Source organism: Myotis daubentonii, chromosome 2 (genome assembly GCF_963259705.1).
Source record: "Myotis daubentonii chromosome 2, mMyoDau2.1, whole genome shotgun sequence".
Classification (NCBI taxonomy): domain Eukaryota; kingdom Metazoa; phylum Chordata; class Mammalia; order Chiroptera; family Vespertilionidae; genus Myotis; species Myotis daubentonii.
This window is the reverse complement of record NC_081841.1, coordinates 14027296-14050720: the sequence shown is the minus strand read 5'-3', so window position 1 is coordinate 14050720 and position 23425 is coordinate 14027296. Positions and strand designations below refer to the sequence as shown.

The following is a 23425-nucleotide window of genomic DNA, read 5'->3' as shown; positions in this document are numbered from 1 at the left end:
AAGGTTCAGTAGGATTCTGGGAGAAGATTTACAGTCGCATTATTAAATAATTTTTTAGAAAAATGTGTGTATTATAAGGATTCCGCAGGATCTCGCTTCCTCTGACATATCATTTGAGAATATATTTTCATCTGTTGCCCCTTTTCTTCCCCAGTGAGAAAGTCTGACCTAAGATGTCTATAAAATATTTCTAACCCCTGAGCTATGCATAGAAAATTCATTGTATAATTTTGTTTTCAAAAACGACAGATGTGCACGTACTCCACATTTTTCTGCATCCATCTCTCCAGTTGTTTGGTGATACGCTGGTGCTTCCATTCCGTCATGTTGGCAACAATCACACCAGGGTTGAACGAGCACGTGCTGGGGCTGATGCCAAGGTCCTTTATAGTCTTCTTCCTGTAGTCCAGGAAGCCCATGTAGGTGTTCTGTAAAGGAACAGGATATGCGTGCCACATGGGAAACAATCTGGAAACAATCATTTTCTTGAAACCGTGGTGTGGTGTCTCTGGGTTTCCTCCTGTGTCACTGGCCATTTCCTAGAGCCCTTTGCTGGTTTCCTCTTGTTTCCCCAACTTATAAAAGCGGGGTTCCCCAAGTCTCCTTTCCAGCACCTGTCTCTTCTCTAGCACTGACTCCCTGACAGCCTCATCCAGTCTCATGGCTCTAAACACCATCCGTGTAGACAGCCCTGACCTCCCCTCTGGATTTCCCACTCCTGCTCCATCTGCCAGCTCCGTGTGTCCTCCTGGATGCTTAATCCTGTCCCAAATGTGCTTTCCTACAACCTGCCCTATCTCAGTTAGTGCAACCCCGTCTTTCTAGTAACTTGGGCAGAAAACCCAGGGTCATTCGGTCATCCTTGACTGGTCTCATTCACTTTTCATCCAAATCTGTCAGCAAATCCTGTTGGTCCCATCTTCCAAAATACATCCCAAAGCCAAGCACATCCCACTGCCTCTCCTGCTGCCTTCCTTGTCCGGGCCATCATGACCACTCACTGGATTTCTGCACGTTCCTCCTAACCGGTGTTCCTGCTTCTTCCACCCCTTTCAACCCCACTCTGTCTCTATGTTACTCATCTGCTCCAAGCTCCTCTAATGCCTTCCATCTCTCTCAGAGTAAAAGCCACAGTTCCTAAAATGGCCTGCCCTGCCCTACGCCATCTGCTCCGCAATGTCCATTATTCTCCCCCTGGATCCCTCTGCCACATCGACCTTGTTCTTTAATCCGCCAGATACACCCCTGCCTCAGGACCTTTGCACTTGCTGGCAACATTTTCTTGGAATGTTGTTCTCCCTGCTTAAGTGGTTCCCTTCATTCTTTCAGGTATAGGTTCACGACACCATCTCAGTGGAGCCTTCCATGGTCGCCCTAACATACAGCCCACCTCCACCCAGATCCTCTGTTAAGTACCTTACTTGTCTTCCCACTAGAATGTAAGCTATGCAAAGGCAGGGATTTTAGTTTTGTTTGCGGTATTATTAGAACCTAAAACTGTCAGGCACATAGGAAGCACTCGGTGCATAGCTGAATGAATGTAACACCAGGCAGGACATAATGTTTCACACACGTGGGCTGCCATAATCTACCTCAGTGGAGTGCTCAGACATGACACGGAAGTAACAGACATACTCGAGCACTTTCTATGTGCCAGGCACCGTTCTAAGAACTGCACATGCATTACCTCATTATGTGTGTGCCATAACTTCACATGTATTAACTAACTTAGTTCTCACAGCGATTCCCCCCTATTTGGCAAATAAAGGAGAAAACAATTGGTTAAGTAACTTGCCTCAAGCTACTTAGGTGATGGAGCCGAGGTCGGGTCTGACCCCAGAGTGTAGACCTTAAAGCATGCCACTTCTTGAATGTCACCATTTAAAAATTGTTCCCTGGAACTTTTTTGAAGAACAACATTCGATTCTTAATAACACCTTGCATTTTAAAGCCATTCTTTTGGTCTCAGTATTACGTACAGGTTCACCTTTTCTCATTTCCACCCAGGTAAGGAGCTCTTTACCCTTGAACAAAATCAGCATTTCCCTCTACTGGGGGTGGTGCGGTGGTGGTGGCGGGGAAGCAATGGCTAAAACTCTGAAAGCAGAACCAAAGACTCAGCAAGTCTCTTTTACAGAAAACACCACCTCTGACAGAAGGGAGGTTAAGAGGGACCTAGATAACTCATTCCTGGTGCATTCACTGAAGACCGGACACGCTATTTCATCACAGCTCACAGAGACACGATAACATGGATATTATTGTTGCCATGTTTCAGATAAGAAAAGTGGCTCCTGCAGGGTTCCGGAACATGCCCGGGAGTCACCACAGAGTGGAGCTGGGGTGTCCATCGGAAGCCCAGGCCCCTGGGTTCCGCCTCCAGCAATCCAGACGGTAGCTTGCACTCATTCTGAGTTGGGGGAGGGGGGAAAGGCAGGATTTCTGAGACAGTGTGCTCACCTGCAGCCCCACAAGTCTGTGCCTGTCCTGAAGCGAGGGCAAATCACAGTCATCTGAAAAGGCGGCCGCGTGGCCCAGGGCCAAGGTGGTGTCATACAGCTCCTGGATATCACCTGCATTTAGAAACACCAGGAGTTCAGAGAGTGCAGCATGAGTTTTAGGGCTGCATAGAGCCTTAGAGTTTTAACTAATCCCTGGTTTTGCTGTGGGGGAGAAGTGTGTGACCCCCGATTTCATGTGGTTGGCGATTTACTGAATAAGAATAGCTCAGCTCAATTTAGAAAGCCACCTGATAAGAAGCTCAGCTGGGCATTGGGCAAATGTCTTTATTTCTATTGCTATGTAGGTACCCCACCGATGCTTGTCTTATTTGCATTTAATATGTTTTCAATTAATTTTACAGAGAGGAAGGGAGAGGGAGAGAGAGAAACATTGATGTGAGAAGAAATGTTGATGAGTTGTCTCTCGGAAGCACTGAACTGGTGATCTTTCAGTGCATGGGACGATGCTCCACCAACTGAGCCACACCGGCCAGGGCTTTCTTATTTGCATTTAAACACCAAAACTTAGTTCTAAGAATGTCATCAGTGAGACTATCACTCCATACATTTTAGTGGTGCAGAGAATGGAAAGGCAGCCAAGCTATTTATCTCAATCTTTAACAATCTGAGAGTGGCTTTCAAAAAGCCAACTGGACTGTCCAGGGAAGTAAGTATCAACCCCTGTTTTCAAAATATTCCTGAATTTGCAACAATACTATAGTCCCAAGTTTAATAAGCAGGAAAAAAACCACTGGGCAGCTAACTCTTTGGAAAATGAAGACAGACAGTCATTCTACTTATCAGCAGCTCCTTTTCCAAGTGCTCCAGGCAGTCGGCGAGTATACCTTGTACAATGACATCGTCGTCCAAATAGATGACTTTCTCGTGTTGGTGGATCAGCAGAGGGAGATAAAACCGAACAAAGTTCAGCTGTGAAACAACAGAAGAAGCGACGGTGGGGAAGAGGCACAGGGCACAGTGTCTTCCAAGGGTGCTGGGGTTCAGTGGGAGTCGCAGAGGCTTCCTCCTGAATCTTCAGGCCACAAATTGCCTGTCTTCCTCTACATTCAGTAATTTGACTGCTGTGAGCTAAATCAGCCTTACACACACACACACACACACACACACACACACACACACACACACACACACACGGGCGCCATCCTCAACTATAAGCTCAACCTCAGCTCCTTGAACCAGAAAATGGAGGAGCGTCAGCAGAGAGTGGGAGTTTATTAGCCACCACACAGCTTAATCCAAAGGCCCGGCCCAGCTGGCGCTCCAATCATAAACATCTGGAACTGGGGAAAGATCATGTCATTACGAAGAGGGCTTAGAATTGAGTCCATTTTCAAGGATGGGTTTAAGTAGCAATTATATGTAGAAGGTGGCTACATTTCCTGTAAATCTGCCATCGACGCCACTCTTTTTGCAGGGGAGAGTCGGTCCCTTTGGTAAGAACCCTTGCAGTAAAATACCTTAAGATTCCAAAGCTAGGAAAAGAGCTGGTGTCTTCTGAAAATATTATCTTAGTCGATACTAGGAAGTATATAATCCATCATGCTACCGGTTTTCCTCGGTTTCTGGGATATTCCAAGATAAATGTTATGCCCAATCACAGCAGCCTGTGGGGTTGGGAATGTTTTTCCCTGGCCTCCCTACCTGGCCCCTTCCCCCACCCCCTCAGGCATATCCACACACATAAATGCATCCCACATGTTCTTAAGCTTCATTCCTTCCTTGACTACTCTGTTATGTTGATGTAAACCATCTTAAATCCTTTCGGAAGCAAGTGACTTATAAATTACAAAGAAGCAGAGTTTGGTGAAGATCTAACAACTGTGAGGCTTCAGAACTATTCCGTCTGCATCCCAGTGGCGAGAACTCCAAACCGAACAGAACAGGGGCTCACCAAGGACCGCCCCCAGCACAGCACAGTCCTACTCACAGGCTGGAGCAGCTCCGGCCTCGCTGAGTCTGGTCGGATCTTCCCTTTGAGGACCATAGGGTTGAATTCCACGACTTTAAAGTTTATTTCTCTCAATTTAGAATGTTCGATCCATTTTCTAAGGAGATAAAAAACAAACAAAAAACAACCTCTAGTATACACATCCCACCTTTCCTCAATTTGACTATTGCCTCAATCCATTGGCTCCTTAGAAAGTTAAAAATAAAATATGTAACCTTAGTAGAGTTTAGTCTGTAATTCCCAATTTTCCCCCCATCTGGTCTGGTTTAAATTTTTCCATTATTTATTATTATTATTCACATAACTTTTTCTGCAAAGGAAATAAAACAAAATAGTAATAACCAAATATCTCCCCACATCTATGTCATCTCCACAGGTAATTGGAAGAACATACTAGTAGCATTCCCCCTTTCTTATAAGGCAGCATCTGTAGTTGCCAGTACCATTCTTGTCACATGTCAGCAACTCTGTAATATTATGAAGCAAAGCGGGATATTATCAACCTTCTGTGGTGACTGACGTCACCTTTACCCTGCCGTTTTGACTCCAGGGCCATTTGAATTTACCTGTGTTTCTCTGTCTCTGTCTCTCAGTCTTCCCCATCCCTCCTCATTCCCTGACTTCTCCCCTCACATTTTCTCAGTCTTACAGAACTTCTATCTTTTTTTAAAAAATATATTTTATTGATTTTTTACAGAGAGGAAGGGAGAGAGAGAGTTAGAAACATCGATGAGAGAGAAACATCGATCAGCCGCCTCCTGCACATCTCCCACTGGAGATGTGCCCACAACCCAAGCACATGCCCTTGACCGGAATAGAACCTGGGACCCTTCAGTCCGCAGGCTGACGCTCTATCCACTGAGCCAAACTGGTTTCGGCGGAACTTCTATCTTTTAAAAAATATTTCTTTTTATGGATTTCAGAGAGGAAGGAAGAAGGAAAGAGATAGAAACATCAGTGATCAGAGAGAATCATTGATCGGCTGCCTCCTGCACACCCCACACTGGGGATTGAGCCTGCAACCCAGGCATATGGCCTGACCGGGAATCGAACCATGACCTCCTAGCTCCTAGGTCAATGTTCAACCACTGAGCCACGCTGGCCAGGCCAGGCCAGGCCAGAACATCTATCTTTTAATCTAACTCATAAGAGTTTTCTTGTAAGAAATCATCTCAAAATAAAATTTTCAACACGTAAACCACACATAGTAGTATTTCTTGTTGATTAAAAAATGACCAAGACCCTGGCCAGCATGGTTCAGTGGTTGACCTTCAACCTATGAACCAGGAGGTCAAGATTCAATTCCCAGTCAGGGCACATGCCCAGGTTGCAGGCTCAATCCCCTACTCACAGACTGTGAGTGTGGGGTGTGCAGCAAATTAATGATTCTCTCTTATTACTGATGTTTCTATCTCTCTCTCCCTCTCCCTTCCTTTCTGGAATCAATACAAAATATTTTTTTAAATTGACAAAGGAATTAAATCTTCCCAACAAAATTTAGATCAATTTGAACCATAAAAAGTAGCCATTTACACAATGTATTCTATCAATTATTTCTCAATAAAGCTGCGGGCGGGAGGCAGCCATGCCAATAAGAAGTCAGTCAGCCCAGCTGAAAAATCGGCAAGAGACTCAGGCATGCATATCCAAACAGCCAAGAAGTGTGTGAAAAAGTGCTCAACCTCATTAGAAATAAGGGAACCCCACAATGAGACACTGCTGGCACTCCTCAGAATGGCAAAGTTAAAAAGACTGACTGCACCAAGTGTTGGTGTGGTGGTTGTTGAAGGGTGTGTCTATTACACATTTGTGATGATTCACTAAGCTGTACATGGGGTTTATACAATTTCCTGTATTTGCGTTATACTTCAGTGAAAAGAGTTTTTTAAATATTTTAAAATAAGGGGTGGTGAACTGGGAATCATTCCCTGCTCAAATGTCATACAATCCTGAAGCTCATAACTACTGTTCAAGTACAGACCCTTACTCAGAACATATCACACAAGCCATCCTTTGGGTTTGTTATCTATACCCACAGATAACGGAGGGGCAGACTAAATGAGCCCATTTGCAACAGTAAATTATAAGAAGAGTGACAAATGGGACAAAAACAAAACAAAACAAAACAAAAAACCCAGAAAGCACATATAAGCCTCCAAAACCCACAGCAACCAAGGACCATTTAGATTAGGAGCAAATGTCTTACATATCTCAGTACCTCCTAATGGCGATACTACCCACAAATATGGTTATAAAAACCATCTGTAAATACATTCTTCTTGTAACTGATGGGAATAACACTTGAGACACCTTGAAATTCCCTTCATCACTGCTTTCCCCAAATATTCCATCCTCCCCAGAGATGGTCACTGTTAACAGTGGAGATCTTTCTGGTCTTTTTTCTTTTTGTTTTGTTAATCCTTACCTGAGGATATTGTTCTAATGATTTTTAGAGAGAGTGGAAGGGAGGGGGGAGACAGAGAGAGGAACATCAATGTGAGAGAGACACATCGATTGGTTGCCTCCTGCACATGCCCCGACTGGGGCCAGGGATCGAGCCTGCAACCAAGGAACGTGCCCTTGACCAGAATCGAACCCAGGACCCTTCAGTCTGAGGGCCAATGCTCTACCCACTGAGCCAAACTAGCTAGGGCTAGTCTACATTTTAATAATACATTTAAAATTTGATTTTCTGTATATTTCTTTTCTTTCTTTTTTTTTTAAAATATATTTCATTGATTTTTTACAGAGAGGAAGGGATAGAGATAGAGAGTTAGAAACATCGATGAGAGAGAAACATCGATCAGCTGCCTCCTGCACATCTCCTACTGGGGATCAGCTGCCTCCTGCACATCTCCTACTGGGGATGTGCCCAAGGTACATGCCCTTTACCGGAATCGAACCTGGGACCTTTCAGTCCGCAGGCCGAAGCTCTATCCACTGAGCCAAACCGGTTTCGGCATGTATATTTCTTTTCAATCCAACTCCAATTTATTTATTAGTGTGGTGAGGGACATGAAAGATATCACTTTGCAGTTCAAAAATTATAATTAGTGACAAAGGAATTTTTAAATTGGGTTTGTTATCTATATGATTCTGAGCCATATTAAAATGATTATATTACACTAATATTCTTTCAGGTTAAGAAAGTAAAGAAAAGAGAAACCATTTTAGAAAGAATGAATTTCATATAAACTGCTTAAGGATTGGGGTTCTTTAGTTCATTAGACAATTCAATTCTGCACCATGACACACAGCCCTACCAGATTAGTGAGGCTTTGCTAGAAATTCCTTAGTGAGGCAACACATTTATCAAGTCACCAAATAAACCTCAGGTCATCCCCTTCTTAATTTGAATGACATTTCTCAAATGAGAAAAAAAAAAGGAAATCCATTTAAGGAAAAACAAGGAAGATCAAAAAAAAGTAGAAAACTCCAACATCTATAGCAGTGGTTCCCAACCTTCCCAATGCAGCGACCCCTTAGTACAGTTCCTCATGTTGTGGTGACCCCCAATTTCATTGTTACAAATTGAACATAATTAAAGCATAGTGATTAATCACAAAAACAATATGTAATTATATATGTGTTTTCCAATGATCTTAGGCGACCCCTGTGAAAGGGTCATTTGACCCCCAAAGGGGTCGCGACCCAAGGTTGAGAACCGCTGAAGTATACAACTTACCGTATTCGAGACAGAGTATTCCGGAGCCCAACTACATAGAACAAAATGTTGGCATCCGTGTTGCTGTAGATGCTATTGATGGCGGCCATCGCAGCCCCCATCCTCCCTGCTGCTGCGCAGATCACCACGGGGATCTCAGCGTCCAGTTCCTCGGGAGTCCCAGAGTCCTCACCTGGAAACCAAAATCAGTGTCTTGGAACATGAAGGAATTTCACAGTCGGGTCCATTAAACTTGTCTTCCACACCCCCGAGGGAAGGAAAGCAGAGTGTGGAAGAGGCTGTGGATTGTTCATCAATATCCAGTCTTTCTTCTTCCCTTATAATGCTGGAATTTTCGCTGGCACATGGCCAACCACTAAGAATGTTTTCCAGACTCCCTTGCAGCTCTAAGTCGTCAAGTTCCAACCAGTGGGATGTTAGTTCAAGTGATGTGTACAACTACTGGGTTTGCTTTTATAAGAAACTTGCTCACCGCCCCCCCCTCCAGCCCCCCCCTCCTTTTCACTTCCCCTTGGCTGGAATGTTGCTATGATAGCAGCCACCTTAGACCACAGGTGGAAACTACCTATTGAGGACACCAAAACCCTAAGATAGAAGGAATCTGGCTTCTTCCATTTAGCATAATGTTTGTGAGGTTTATCCATATTATAGGGGGTATATTTTTTTGAATTGTGGTAAAATGCACAACATAAAATTTACCATCTTAACCATTTTTAAGTGTACAGTTCAGTGGTATTAAATACATTTACCCCGTTGTCCGACCATCTCTACCACCCATCCCCATAACTCTTTTCATCTTGTAAAGTTGGCACTCTACCCATTAAACACTAACTCCCCATCTTCCCCTCCCCTCAGCCCCTGGCAACCACCATTCTACTTTCTGTCTTAGGATTTTGACGGTCTAAGTACCTCACCTAAGAGGATTCACACGCTACTTGTCTTTTGGTGCCTGGCTTATGTCACCTAGCATACCTGCTTCATTCTTGAGCACAGTCCCCTTGTGAACTTTCTTATACAGAATCCCACAGAGGGTCACAATCAGAAGGAACAGCAGCACCTGATTAACTGAAATTAAAAAAAGAAACAAGTTCAACCTATTGAGCAGGAGTTCAGAGCAGCCGTGTAAGGAGTTGCCTTCCCTGACATACAGAGGAGTGGTGGCCTGGACCTTCTTTAAGCAGATGGCATGCTCAGGAAAGACTTAACCTGCAATGTTGTTGATACTCAAGGATACGCACATGCAGTTTAAGGAGGATCCAGGGATAACCCCAGGGAGATGGATGGCAGAGGCAACCACCTTCATGACTATAGGATGCTGCCTTTTCTGTGCACGAACTTTGTTTAGAATAATAGCTAACATTTATTTAACACTCGTGATGAGCCAGCACTTATTTTATGTCCTTAGCCATTAGAACCCAGCTACTTCTCAGATAATTCAGTCACCGGTCAAGAATGGCACACAGAAAATGTTTTACCTTGTCCTAGCTAGTCTGGTTCAGTGGGTACAGCGTCAACCTGAGGACTGAAGGGTTCCAGGTTTGATTCCGGTCAAGGGCACGTACCTCAGTTGTAGGCTCCTCCCCAGCCCAGACCTCTGGTTGGGGCGTGTGCCGGAGGCAACCAATCTATGTTTCTCTCACAGCGATATTTCTCTCTGTCTTTCACTCTCTCTAAAAAAATCAATGAAAAAATATCCTAGTGAGGATTAAAAAAAAAAAAAAGAAAAGAAAGAAAGAAAATGTTTGCCTTGGGTAGGAGGTTAGAAGACCCACCTACATGTCTTCCAGTTCTGAGCCTCCGGGAGCATCTGTTTCAGAACAGTGGCCCTGGCCCCTGGGATCTCCTGAGAAGCGGGGTGATGCAGAACAGTGTTGTCACAGTAGGAAGCAGGTACCACTGGCTGTACCAGAGATGATGGGGGAGGTTTGTGCTCATAGCATTAAGTCACATTAAATCATAGCGTGAGAAATCAGTCCCAATTTCATAGGCAGGAAGATAACAAAAACTACCCAGAATTGAATAACATGGTTCTAACCACATACAGTTGTATAATTTCCTTATTTTTATGATAGGAGATAACCGGTGTTCTAGTTACAGTACAGATATAAACTTCCTATTATGAAGTGCCCTTAGGATTTTTAAAATGAGTCCATTTAAAGAAAATAGTCATGCATTGGACAGAAGGAACACAGATGCTGAAAACTGAGAAGTTACGACATCACCACAAAGGCTGCAGTTTGGAAAATGCTGGTAGAAGGGGAAAGGTCTGGGATTTGAAGTCAGACTCAAATCTCATTTCTATTACTTCCCAGCTGTGTGGCCTTGGACAGGTTACTTAACCTCTCTGAGCCTCAGTTTGCTCATCTGCTACATGGGAATTGTAATAATAACCATTACGTCGCAGGGGTATTCTGAGAGTTAACAAAGGCAATGCGATCCCAATAAAGGTTTTACAATTGTTGTGCATCAGAATAGTTACTTACAGTGGCCTCGTACTGATCTATTTTAGGGCCCCTAGGCTTTTCTCTTCACATTTGTAAAATCCGTAGGAGGAAGGAGTTGAACAGTTGCCACAGATGCCTTCCAGAGCTACGTTAGGAGGCTCAGTGATCCTACCTTGCTGACACGCAGCTCCTTGCTGGGGTCCAACCCCAGCAGGTCCAGGGGTCCCCAAAGGTGTGGACGGAGTCGGCGAAGAAGGAATGACACGGAGACAGCGTTCAGTTGATCAGCAGCCTAGCCAGGATCTCTAGCCAGGATCTCCAGCCAAGTTCTGGTCTGGATCTCCAGCAAAGTTCTGTTTAGGATCTCCAGCCAGGTTCTGTATCCATGTTCTCTTGCTAGGTTCTCCAGGTTCTCCAGCCAGGTTCTGTAGCCATGTTCCCTCGCTAGGTTCTCCAGCCAGGTTCTGTCCAGGTTCTCCAGCCAGGTTCAGTCACCAGGTTCTAGTCAGGTTCTCTTGCCAATTTCCTTAGTCAGGTTCAGTCCAGGATCTTTTGCCATGTTCTGTCTCTAGGTTCTGTGTAGGTTCTGGTCTAGGTTCTGTGCCTCTTGGTTCTGTCTTCTAAATTCTGTCTTGTTACATCTGTATTTATACCAGTTGATTCCAATCCTATCAATCTCTATTCCAAAGGTTAGGGCGTTTCTTATCTCCATTCCAGGGAATAAAGATTATGTAGCTTAAGCATGATTGTTCGTAGTTAAAGTGATTAATTACCCGCCTGGCACTTAGTTAAGAGGTTTTATTCCCTCCCTAACTTCAGGGGAAAATCCCTACCTGGGGAAACAACCTTTCTCAGAGACCTTGGTTAAAACACATAGTGCCAAGAAGGTGAGCAAACATATTAAGAACAGTATGCCATATATGCCAGGTCCCTTGAAACAGCAAGCATGGACCGGCTCCCGGCAGCTCCTCTCTGCCTCTGGGTTGTCAGATTCAGCCAGAGACAACCAGATACTACTTGGTTTAAAACAAAACTATAGAGAAGCAGAAGATAAGGGTCAAAGTTCTATAGGTTATCAGTACCTCTGATTAACATTTACCTGCCACAGCCAGTTTGGGGAAGTGGCCCATGTCACTACCGTCTGACCCTTTCAACCATGGCTGCTACTGCTGATGCCAGGTTAACAGAGAAAATACTTTAAAAAAAAAGTATGTCTCATGAAATATTTGGGATATAGTGATACTAAAACATTACTCATAGTTTGCCTGAAAGTCATATCTAACTGGATAGCTTGACTTTTCATCTGACACATCAGGCAACTCTACCCTGAGGGCAACAGTAGCACAATTAGGTCACTGCGTTTCTTCCCAGATTCACAAACAACTGGATCTACAGTCAGGGGCAAAACCAGGTTTTGATGGAGCCCGAGATTATATAATTTGAGATAACTCTTTAAGCATAAGAATACGAAATTACAGATGCTAGATGGGAACATGAATCTTTATTTAGATCAAAAAATAATATTTGCAAGTTGTATAGAAACATGTGAACCCTCTCATAATAAGTCCACCTATGACCAAAATACTTAACAATGATACGATGCCAAGAACTGCCTTTGGGGAAACTCTCCATGGTAATAATCAAAGCAGATTTCAGGAAAAAAAAAAAAAACGGGGGTGGGGGGGTGGGGGCAAAACCCAGCATCACAGCAGTCCTCCAAAATATCTTTCAACCATGATTTTCAAAACTTTTAAACTTACTTTTTCGTAACAAAGCCATGTATGTTCATGTGGATAAAAACTGTGACCTGTGGATTAAGAAAAAAGTTTTGTTTAAAATAGAATCCTCTCTCTCTAAAATTCAATAAATAATTTTTTAAAAAAGAAGCACCAGTGGGCATTAAGAAAAGCATGGGATAAATGGGCAGCTTTGATGTAAAAATGACGTTAACCATTAGAAAAGAATTTTACATTATAAAATTCATTTTAGTCTGTAAATCTAAAATCAAATTTTGTCACATTTATATGTTCATTCATTTCTTTGTGGCATTTTGCCAATCACCCCAGGAGCTGGAAACTGACTCCCTTTATGTTAGGAGAAAAGAAGTTAATTTGTTATAAATAACAATTTGTCTTGAAAACTCAAAGTCTATTTTAAATTAAGTTGATTCTTCTTAATTAAGGTCCTTCCAAGGAACTTCTGAGCTTGAGGTATGACTGGAGGCAGCAGTCAGCACACAGGGAATAATAATACCCTTTAGGAATTAGCGATGTGACAGAGAGCCTGCGGGAACCGAACAGAACAGGCAGATGTCACAGCACCCCAGGGTGTCCTCATGAGCCAGAGTGTGGGGGGCTTTGATTCAGGTGCTTAACTCAGTGTAAACAACCAGCTACAATGTCCTTTTCTTTTCCCGGGATGGAGGCTATAGAGGCTGGATACCCAGAGCTAGCTCAGAGCGCATTTGCAGTGACCCTTGTCCTCTTGCCTTCTCGCACTTGGGAAAGAATCGAGCCCAAACAGTAATTTACTTAGGCTTCTTCTGAGGTTGGTTTCATGTGCTTTTTATCCATTTATGATTTTAGATGACATGCATTTAGCTAACTTTATGAGACAATATAAGCCTAGAATGGTCGTTGGCCACAGGACAAACCCCCCCACTCCTCCCATCCATGAAGGAAGGCCATCTAGTCCCAGGGGAGAGAATAGGAGGGGTGGCGAGGCGGGGAGACCAGAAAGATCCCAGCTCCGAGTCCCTGAGGTCAGTTCCTCCCTGGGTCAGCTGGATAGCTGAGCCAATAAATCCCCCCTTTTTTCTTTAAACTGCTTTGAAATGAGGTTCAGTGTCTTGCAACTAAAAATCCTTACAAATATATTCCCTGTGGCCAGCAGGGTGTGCCCATATAGGGACATGTTTGCAGGGGCCAAATACTACGACTACAGTGGCTACCGTTTATTGAAAGCTTCATTTGTACCCAGCTCTGTACTGACCATCTAGGCACATACTTCCTTAAATTCTTTTTTTTCTTCTTTATTGATTAAGGTATTGCATGTGTGTCCTTATCCCCCCATTGCCACCCCCTCCCACCCCGCTCATGCCCTCACCCCCCTGGTGTCTGTGTCCTTTGGTTAGGCTTATATGCATGCATACAAGTCCTTTGGTTGATCTCTCCCCTTTACCCCCACCCTCCCCTAACCTTTAATTCTTACAACACCTTTCCGGTGGATATATTACTATTCCCATGTTTCAAATGAGGAAATTATGGCTCTGAGAGGTTCAGTGACTTGCTCAAAATCACACAGCTAGTAAATGGCAGAGCAGGGATTTGAGATGAAGGGCTCTCTGGCTTCAAAGCTTATGTTCTTTAACCACAGGTGCTGGAGCTCTTGAAAGACTATTTTGGCAACCTCAGGAAGCCGGTGAGTTGAGGTAACAGATGTCACTGCATGCAGATCAAGTTGTGCAGCCCCCAGGCAAGGTTGGTCTGCTAGTCCCCGAGTGCTCAGTTACTTTAACTGAGATTACGCCAGAATCACAGAAATCATAAGTGTTGACTCATCTGAGGAGGGAGAGGGAGGGCCACCTCTCCCTTGTCCAGCAGGTTGCCAATTCTGAAATCTCTTTATGATAAAAGAGGAGGCTTCCGGAAACTGAGGGTGGCACACTGAACTGCAAGGCACAGCAGTGGTGAGTCAAGGAGGGAAATTCCTCAGCAGATTCTTGGAGGAAACCGAAGCCACTTTTAGAACGTGAGGCAGAGCGAAGTCCTTGAGAAGTATGTGCTTTAAAAAGAAAGCTGGGTTTATTTAATTTTTAAAAAGTATGGAGTTGTATACAGATTCCGCATGCCTTCTCTCCCTCTTCACCATGTCATTGCATCTGTGACAGTGGTGTTTGCTGTTTAAGCGGCTATATATGGGTGTTTCTGATACTTGCAGTCAAAAGCATTTTAATAGATTAAGTAGGTGCTGCGGGAATGTCTTCAGCTCCTAGATCATGTGGATTTGGCAGAGGGATCAGAGTCGGAAGGAGATAGAAAACTGATGGAGGAAGTCAGGGCCAAGAGCTGGAGGGACCAGCCAGGGGACGAAAATAAGGGGCCAAGAGAAACTGGAATGTCTGGGGCAGAGCCTGGGAGAGGATCCTCTGGGTTAACACGGTTCCAGGGGAGGAAACGCACCCTAGGACTCATTCCTATACGGGAAGAGGCCTGGGTGCATGGGAGGTGCAGGCCCACCAACCGGATCCCTCCTCCTTCCCACACTTCCTGTGGGACTCCACACCAAGGCCTCCCTGTCTCTCTCAGAGTAACAGCAAAAGTCCTACACTGGCCTACAAAACCTCACATGATCCCACTGGCCTCCTAGCCAGACATTCTCCTGCCTCTGAGCCTTTACACTTGCTGTTCCCTCCACCTGACATGCTGTTCCATCCACCTGGAACACTACTCCCAGGTATGCACATGGCTCGCGCTTTCACTTCCCTCAGACTCCTAGTCAGCAGCCCCTAACCCCAACACGCATATATTACTTCTCAGCAATCGCCACTATCCAACATGCTCCCCATTTTACTACTGGCTTATTGTCCGCCCTCCCAATGATGGGTTACAGGCTCCATGAAGGCAGGGAATTTTGTCTGTTTTGTTCATTGTCATATGCCCAGTACAAGTGCCTGGCAGTATAATTCCTAACCTTTTTGGCTCAGTGGATAGAGCGTCAGCCTATGGACTGAAGGGTCCCAGGTTCGATTCCGGTCAAGGGCATGTACCTTGGTTGCAGGCACATCCCCAGTAGGGAGTGTGCAGGAGGCAGCTGATTGATGTTTTTCTCATCAATGTTTCTAACTTTCTATCCCTCTCCCTTCCTCTCTGTAAAAAATCAATAAAATTTTAAAAAGTAAAAAACTATTTACAGACAAAAGGGGTGCATGAGTGACTCTCCTCAGGTATGGTGCACAAGCACCTCAAACCCCCTGTGTCCACAGCACCTCCCCATAGACGCTCCTCCTCTGGTGTCCTCCAAGCATCCTCTTTTTAAAAAACATGTATTTTATTGATTTTTTACAGAAAGGAAGGGAGAGGGATAGAGACTTAGAAACATTGATAAGAGAGAAACATCAATCAGCTACCTCCTGCACACCCTCCACTGGGGATGTGCCTGCAACCAAGGTACATGCCCTTGATCGGAATCGAACCTGGGACCTTTCAGTCCACAGGCCGACGCTCTATCCGCTGAGCCAAACCAGTTCGGGTTGGAGTACATTGAATTTTTTGTTCAATTTTTCTTATCACTTGAAACATTTCAAGTCTATGAGAAAGTTGAAAGAATGAATTCCTGTACACGCTGCACCAGATTCATCATTTGCTAACATGGCTGCTATACTTGTATTTGCTTTATTTCTCTCCTCCCCCATACATACATATGTCATCATGACATCATGACACTTCAGCTCCTAATATTACTTCAGCAAGCAACTCTTAAGAACAAGGACATTCCCCTAGTAACCATAATGTCACAATCACACCTAGGAAAACGACATGAATTTAATCACATCTGGGAAGCAGGTGTTATTAAAGTTCTCCCATTGTTCCAATACCATATTTTATAGTTTGGTTGTCATATCTTTTACTCTTGATCAACCCCACCTCACCCAAACTGCCTTTTTATTTTGTTATGGCATATATATATATATATATATATATATATATATATATATATATATATATATTTTTTTTTTTTTTTCAGAAGAGAAGCCAGTTGTCTTGCAGAAATCTACTGAATGATTTAAAACACAATGCTGAGTGTCCCTTTCCTGCCTAAAGCTCTTCACCAGAAACCCACTACCAGAGGGTTAAGGTTGGAACTCTAAGATGCACACAGGTCCTCCATGCTACACCTTCTGCCCAAACCGAACTGTCTGAGGGGTAGTCTTCAGCCCTCCACTGTCCTCCACACCCAAGCTGATGCCTCTGGACTTTGGTTCGTGCAGTCCCCTCTGCCCCAAATGCCCTTTCCCCTCCTCTTTCCCCAGTTAATTGTTACTTGTGCCTTAAAGTCTCAATTCAGGCAGCACCTCCTTCAGGAAGTCTTCCTGATTACCCTGCCTGGGTGCTCCCCTAATCTCCACTCCTATCCCTATCCCTGCACTCAGAACACTGTGTTCTAATATTATGAGTGTGCCAGCCTCTTTCCCCAGATCACAAGAGGACTGAGGACAGGGACTATGGCTTACCCACCTCTGTGTGCCTCAAAATGTGTGTGGAATGAAGGAGTGAGAAACAGGAGAGAGGAAGAACGGGAAAGAGGTAGAAAGAAAGGTGTCAGCACACCTTCACTAAGGAAGAAAGCCAGAAGAAGGGCACTGCTGATGGTCTTTATCCAGGAGGAAACGCAGAGGGCTCTCATGTTCTTATCAGCCTTCCTCTGACCATCACAACAAGGAGGCCCAGAACTGTGTCCCCTGCCCTTTTGAAAGCTTTTCTAGGCTACATGGCTTCTGCGCTTTGGTTTACCTGTAGTAATAAGTAGGCAAGCCTTGAGCATTAAAGAGCCTGTAAGCTTGTTTTCAAGACAGCAACAAAGGCAGAGCTGGGAAGTCGCCCGGCAGCCAGCGTTAGACAGAGGAACCCCCTCGGCCAGGCATGGGACGGCGACAGCTGCAAAGAGGGGAGGGCAGAAGGCCGAGGTCCCAGTGCCCGTGACTAGGAAGAAAAAGAGAGCTTAGGACATTGGCCTGGACCCGAAAGAGGCCACTAAGTCTAAAAACTTGAAGACTGCCCTCACCGGTGTGGCTCAGTGGATGGAGCATTGGCCTGCGGACTCAAGGGCCCCGGGTTCGATTCCAGTCAAGGGCATGTACCTTGGTTGCGGGCACATCCCCAGTAGGGGGTGTGCAGGAGGCAGCTGATCTATGTTTCTCTCTCATCGATGTTTCTAACTCTCTATCCCTCTCCCTTCCTCTCTGTAAAAAAAACAATAAAAAATATATTAATTAAAAAAAAAAACCCTTGAAGACCTAGCATGGGCTGCTATTTTACCAGATGCCAAAGAGTTTGGGCTGGTGACAAAAATCTAGGAAGAATGTTTTCAGACCTGGCAGCGGCTAAAAGGATTAGCTCTGGCCTAGAAGAAAAGACGAAAGTGGGAAGAACTCTTCAGAATAATGTTTCAAAAAGCAGAGCTCCTAGTGGGTTTGATTCTACATGCCAACTCAGATCAGTTGGTAGGGTTTTTGGGCTGCTAAACTGAGATGGAATCCAACGCTATCAGCAGACTCAGAAAGTTGTTGTTTTTTTTTTTTTTTTAAAGTGATTGATTAATCCTGTGTGTCCTGGGTTCTGGTAGGGAGGCCTTAGAAAGGACCTGGGGGATCAAAAGGGAACATGAAAGAGGAGACCCTAAAAGGCACTGTTGAATGACTTAAGTCCGGCCGGCCACGAACCTGAGTGGAAATACCATGGGCTTTGTCATCAGGCAGAGCTGCCTTTGAATCTTGGTTCTGTACCACTTCTTCGCTGTGTAATCTTGGGCAATTCACAAAACCCCCACTCTCTATAATGGATCTGCACTGCGTATTCAGTTAAATAACCTAGAATAAGAGGTAACACTTAGTAGTTTTTATATGCCAGGCATGGTTCTGACACCTTTATAAACATCCCTTCCGCCGAAACCGGTTTGGCTCAGTGGATAGAGCGTCGGCCTGCGGACTGAAAGGTCCCAGGTTCGATTCCGGTCAAGGGCATGTACCTTGGTTGCGGGCACATCCCCAGTGGGGGGTGTGCAGGAGGCAGCTGGTCGATCTTTCTCTCTCATCGATGTTTCTAACTCTCTATCTCTCTCCTTTCCTCTCTGTAAAAACTCAATAAAATATATTTTTAAAAAAATTAAAAAAAAAAAACACCCCTTCCATCGATTCACACACAACAACCCTAATAGGCTGTCATCCGCAGGTTTCTAGTGAGGAGACTGAAGTTCAGAAAGGCTAAGGTACTTGCCAAGGGTGACATAACTAATGAGTGGCACGCCTGGGATTCACAGGCAGGCGGTCTGGCTCTGAGTTCACATTCTTCACCACCTCAATAGCTACTCCAAGCCAACACTTTCCATTGCTGATTGTTACCATTATGCATCAAGCGACTGACAAGCTCTGGGATCTAAGTTAGCTCCGTAGACTTGCACCCTGAAAGTGTGCACATGCACAAAAGCGATTCACAGAGCACGTCATCTGAAACCTGCCAAGTTACAGACTCACGAACAGGACAAGAGCATGGGTGCACCTGAAGAGAGAGAAAGAAGGAAGAAATCAGGACCCAGGAATCTGGCTTCCAACAGAACACGCTGGCCTTTTCCCACTTGACTGTAGCATGGAAGGTTTACTCAAGACCCACCAAAAGCTGCAGGACAGGGGAGCCAGGGGAGGGAGTCCTCAGTATGTGGAGAACCCGTCCTGCCCTGTCCTGTGTGGGAAGGAGGCGTTCTTTCACAAAACGGCTGTAGATCAGTTACCAACAACCACACCCCTGGGCCCAATCCTGCCCAGCACTGGTTTTTGTAGATAAAGTTTTGTGGGAACATAGCTGGACGTATTCTTTGACATGTTGTCTATGGCTGTTGTCACACTATAACAGCAGATCTGAGCAGTTGCAACAGAGACCACATGGCCGGTAAAATCGCCCACTGGCCCTTGGCAGGAAAAGGTGGCTGGTCCCTGCTTTCCACTTTTGGCCAGATTTTCTAGATATCAATAGGGCACATGTAACCCATCTTAGGTCCCTGACCAGGGGAGGAAGAACAGGCCATCCCCTCAGGTATTCACCAGGGAAGGTATGAAGTAGGATGTCTATAAGAAAAGCCGAAATGAAAACAGACATGGCCAATAGGCTAAGGCAGAGTGCTCCGAGAAATGTTAATCGGTGTTATGGTGAAGCATGATTCAGGGGGCAACTTGGAACCCTGTATTAAACGACTTTCAGCAAATTCCTCTACTGCGGGACTTCTCAGGACCTTTGAAATGCCATCATACCTGGAGATTTCTGAGAGGGTGACACGGTTCACAAAGCTCATTTTCCCCATGGGACTGTCTTCTTCTGAACATCCCTGGGCAAATGCTGAACTAAGGGAAGTCTTTAGAATCATGCTCTCTGGGGACTAGAAATGAAAACTCTCAGTGCTGTGGCTTACTGAGCATGTCTTTCTCTCAGCAGGGAAAGCAGGAGAATAAAGGAGAAATCCAGAGACCCAGAGTGGGACAAACGCAAAGAGGTGTTTGGAGGGAGGAGGAAGGCCCCGGAGAGACACGTGAGGATGGGAGGAACATGTGGATGACTTGGCCAGAAAGAAGGATGTATCAAAGGCATGGCTGCTGCCCAATGCAGGATGAGTGGTGGCTTGTCATCATCATCACCATCATGGTCATCAGCACCACCAGAGAAGCTAACCTTCCCTGTGGCCTCCTCACTACTCTACAGATTCTTGAACCATAGGATGCCCTTGGGTCCCATTTTACAGATGAGGAAACAGTCACAGAGAAGTTAACTCCCCCAGAGTCAGAGATTATAAAGCTTCTAGGTGGCAGTGCATAGATTCGACTCTGGGAGTCTGAACCCTGAGCCCACGTTCTCACCACTGCACCGCACTGCTCCGCTTCTAACTGCATTAGACAGAGCGCTGGAATTTCATTACGTAGCACAGACAGGATACTGTATAGAAACGCAGCACCAACACTTTGGAGGAAAAGACAAAACAAACCAACCAATGTCGCTTTGCACACGGCCGAACAGCTAGAGTACTGATTCCCCACCCCCCACCCCCACCAAAACAGCCAGATGTTTACATATCATCATGTTCTCTCTCTCTCTCTCCCTCTCTCTCTCTCTCTCTCTCTCTCTCTCTCTCTCTCTCTCTCTCATTTCTTGTATTAAGTATCCCTTCTCTTGTTATGTATCAGGTTTATCCAATATGTTACACTTGCTCATAAAGTGAATATAAGAAAACATTTTTTGAAAGTTCAAAAGCATTTTCCACTTGAACACTGACTCAGCTCTTGTCCTGTTCATGACTCTGTATTTACAATGAGCTTCATTTAGATTTCCACAACTGCCAGTCCTTCGGTGGGGGCAGGGAGTTGGGGACCTCAGAACAGCTTCCTGGGACAGATTCTGAAAACATGAGTCCAGATCAATGACATCTTTTGTGGCTCAGAACCGTATCTGCACTGAATGCTAGACTAGCATTTATCTGTGTCCTGGCTAACCACTGATTTCCATGTTTAAAATACGATGGAAATAGTAGATCACAGCATTTTGGGTGGGTAGGGATAAACCTGGGTCAGGCAAAGCAGTCCAGGTTGTGAGCAACTTGCACATTGAGTGTCCTGGATTTGCTACAATGGCAAAAAAAACAAAAACAAAAACAAAAAACCCACCAAAACAACAACACCCAAAATACAAAAAAAAAAAAAAAAAAAAAAAAAAAGTTCCGTTGGAATGCTGCAAACATTGGCTGGGGCTCCTGAAGGCAAAGTTTGTGTGGGCCAATCTCCCTCTGATTTACTTTCTTGCATCTACAGCAAAATAAAAGACTGGGGCAGGGTGAAACGGAAAGGCTGCCACCCGGCTTGTAAATTTCTGTTTACCTGGTGACTGGCGAGGGCAGGGCTTTGGGCTCCTGGGTCCAGAAGAGCTGCAGGGCTGAGCGTTCAGATAGCGGCTGGCCCCGGGCTGCTGCCCTTCACTGCCGCTGCTGCTCCTGAGATCCCATTGGAAAACCCCAGGGGCCGGAGAGTCCAAGGCCAATGTTATGTTTCCAAGACAGTATTCCTCCCCGGCCCGCACCTCCCTCTGCTTGCGTTGACTCTGCAGCAGCTCCGGTGTCTCCACCCCTGGGCGAAGCAGCTGGGGATCCGGGCGGTGCGCTGGCGGCCGCTGAAACCACTTCCAGATGTGCTGGCAGGCCAGCTGGGACGGGCCTGCCTTCCCTGGAATCCCAGTCCGGGAGCCTGCGTGCATTTCAAAAACAGGGCTGCTCTGGAGGGAAAGACGAGAGACCAAGGGAAAGCAAATGCCCGGAGGGTGAATTTCTACCACATGTGGGGTCCAGCAGAAGAGGAAAATAAAGTTCATAGAGATTTTAAGAATATCTCTGTAGGCACCAGCTTCTCCTGAAATCTAGTGATTAAAATGCTGTTGTCCCCCCTCCTTCCCAAAGCGGCCAGAGGTGACCTCTGAAAATGGTTCTATTCCCTCTGACCCAGAAACCCCCACAAAATCATGCCAATCAAGAGGCTCAAATCTTCGTGTTCACTTTCAGAACACTCGTGAAACTGCCCAGGCCATCAAGGGTATGCCTATTCGAAAAGCCACCAAATATCTGAAGGATGTCCCTTTACAGAAGCCATGTGTGCCATTCCACCGTGCCAATGGTGGAGTTGGTAGGTGTGCCCAGGTCAAATAGTGGGGCTGGACGCTGCATTTTTGCTGTACTTGCTTAAAAAATGCAGAGAGTAAAGCTGACCTAAAGGGTTTAGATGTAGACTGTCTGGTCGTTGCGCACATTCAGGTGAACATAGCTCCCAACATGCAGCGCAGAACACACCGAGCTCACGGGCGGATTAACCCACACACGAGCTCTCGCTGCCACATTGACCCCTCATGGAAAAACAGCAGATTGTTCCTAAACCGGGAGAGGAGGTTGCACAGAAGTGAAAGATATCCCAGAAGAAACAAAAAATTATGGCCTGGAAGTAAATTCAGCATAAAAAAAATACTAATAAAGGTAATGCAAAAATGCTGTTGTCCCCAAATCAAAGCCCAGATAACAATTGTGGTCTCATTCTACCAAGGCAACGATACGCGACAGACGTACCAAGAGGGTGTGTTTTGTGCCTGAACATGGAAAGGAATCAGGCAAGGAGTCAACCCCGCCCCGTGCTGTGCTGTTCTGAGCTTCTGTCTCTGATTCTCTGAAACCCAGGAAATGGTGCCAGCAGTTTGCCTGGGATCGTGGGCCTTAGGACTCTGTTTCTGCAATGGCCTCTCCCCATAGTTCCTGTAAGGAAAGGAGGACCCACCCCTCACTCCTCCTTCTGCAGTGGTGCTGCTGGAGAGAAGTTAGATGCAAGTCACACTGTAATTTTAAATTTTCTAGTACTCACTTTAGGAAACGTACAAAGAGGGAAAATTAATTTTAACGATACATTTCATTTAACCCCATATGTACAAAATAGTATTTCAACTCCTAATCCATAGAAAACATTATAAACCACGCATTTTATGTTTTGGGGGTACTAGGTATTTAAATCTGGTGTATACTTTACACTTGCAGCACTCCTCAGTTTAAAGTTTAAACTTTAAACACTAAATCTCAACGGAAACAATTGATTTCATAAAATGCATAGTTTAAAAACGATAGAGGGGATAAATGGTGGTGAAATAAATAAATAATAAAAGTAAATTCACATACCCAAGTTGTTCCAATCATTTAAAAAAAAGTTTTCCAATGACTGAATCCAGAATCTTTTTTTTTCAATGAATTAAAATTAAATAAAATTTAAAATTCAGTTCCTCAATCGCACTAGCCACATTTTAAGAAGAATTAATAGCTAATGTGGCTAGTGTCTACTATACTGAATGAACAGTAATTGTAAGAAAAGTGATTTCGTGGGTTGTTGTTTTTTCAGACTTGAACTTGAAGAGGGGGGATATCCTGAATTTGTAGAGAACTTTTAAAGGGCAAAGTGTTTTCATATCTTCTACTTTATTCTCACAACATTCCTGTCAAGTAAGTTGAACAGCTGTGTTTTGCCCCAATTTGCAGCTGAGCAAACTGA

General features: G+C 44.9%; 1 protein-coding gene across 1 annotated transcript in view; it reads right to left on the bottom strand.

Annotated features, from left to right (window-relative positions):
* GLT8D2 (glycosyltransferase 8 domain containing 2) overlaps positions 1-21760 on the bottom strand; it is a 28167-nt gene extending 6407 nt beyond the window's left edge. The window contains exons 1-8 of the mRNA XM_059681816.1: positions 21233-21760; positions 12360-12406; positions 9128-9220; positions 8156-8327; positions 4450-4567; positions 3347-3431; positions 2461-2573; positions 262-428 (exon numbers count right to left, since the gene is read on the bottom strand). Coding sequence (XP_059537799.1) covers positions 262-428; positions 2461-2573; positions 3347-3431; positions 4450-4567; positions 8156-8327; positions 9128-9220; positions 12360-12378 — 767 coding nt within the window. The 5' untranslated portion in view covers positions 12379-12406; positions 21233-21760. The remainder of the gene's footprint in view (positions 1-261; positions 429-2460; positions 2574-3346; positions 3432-4449; positions 4568-8155; positions 8328-9127; positions 9221-12359; positions 12407-21232) is intronic.
* Between the last annotated feature and the right edge of the window lie 1665 nt (positions 21761-23425).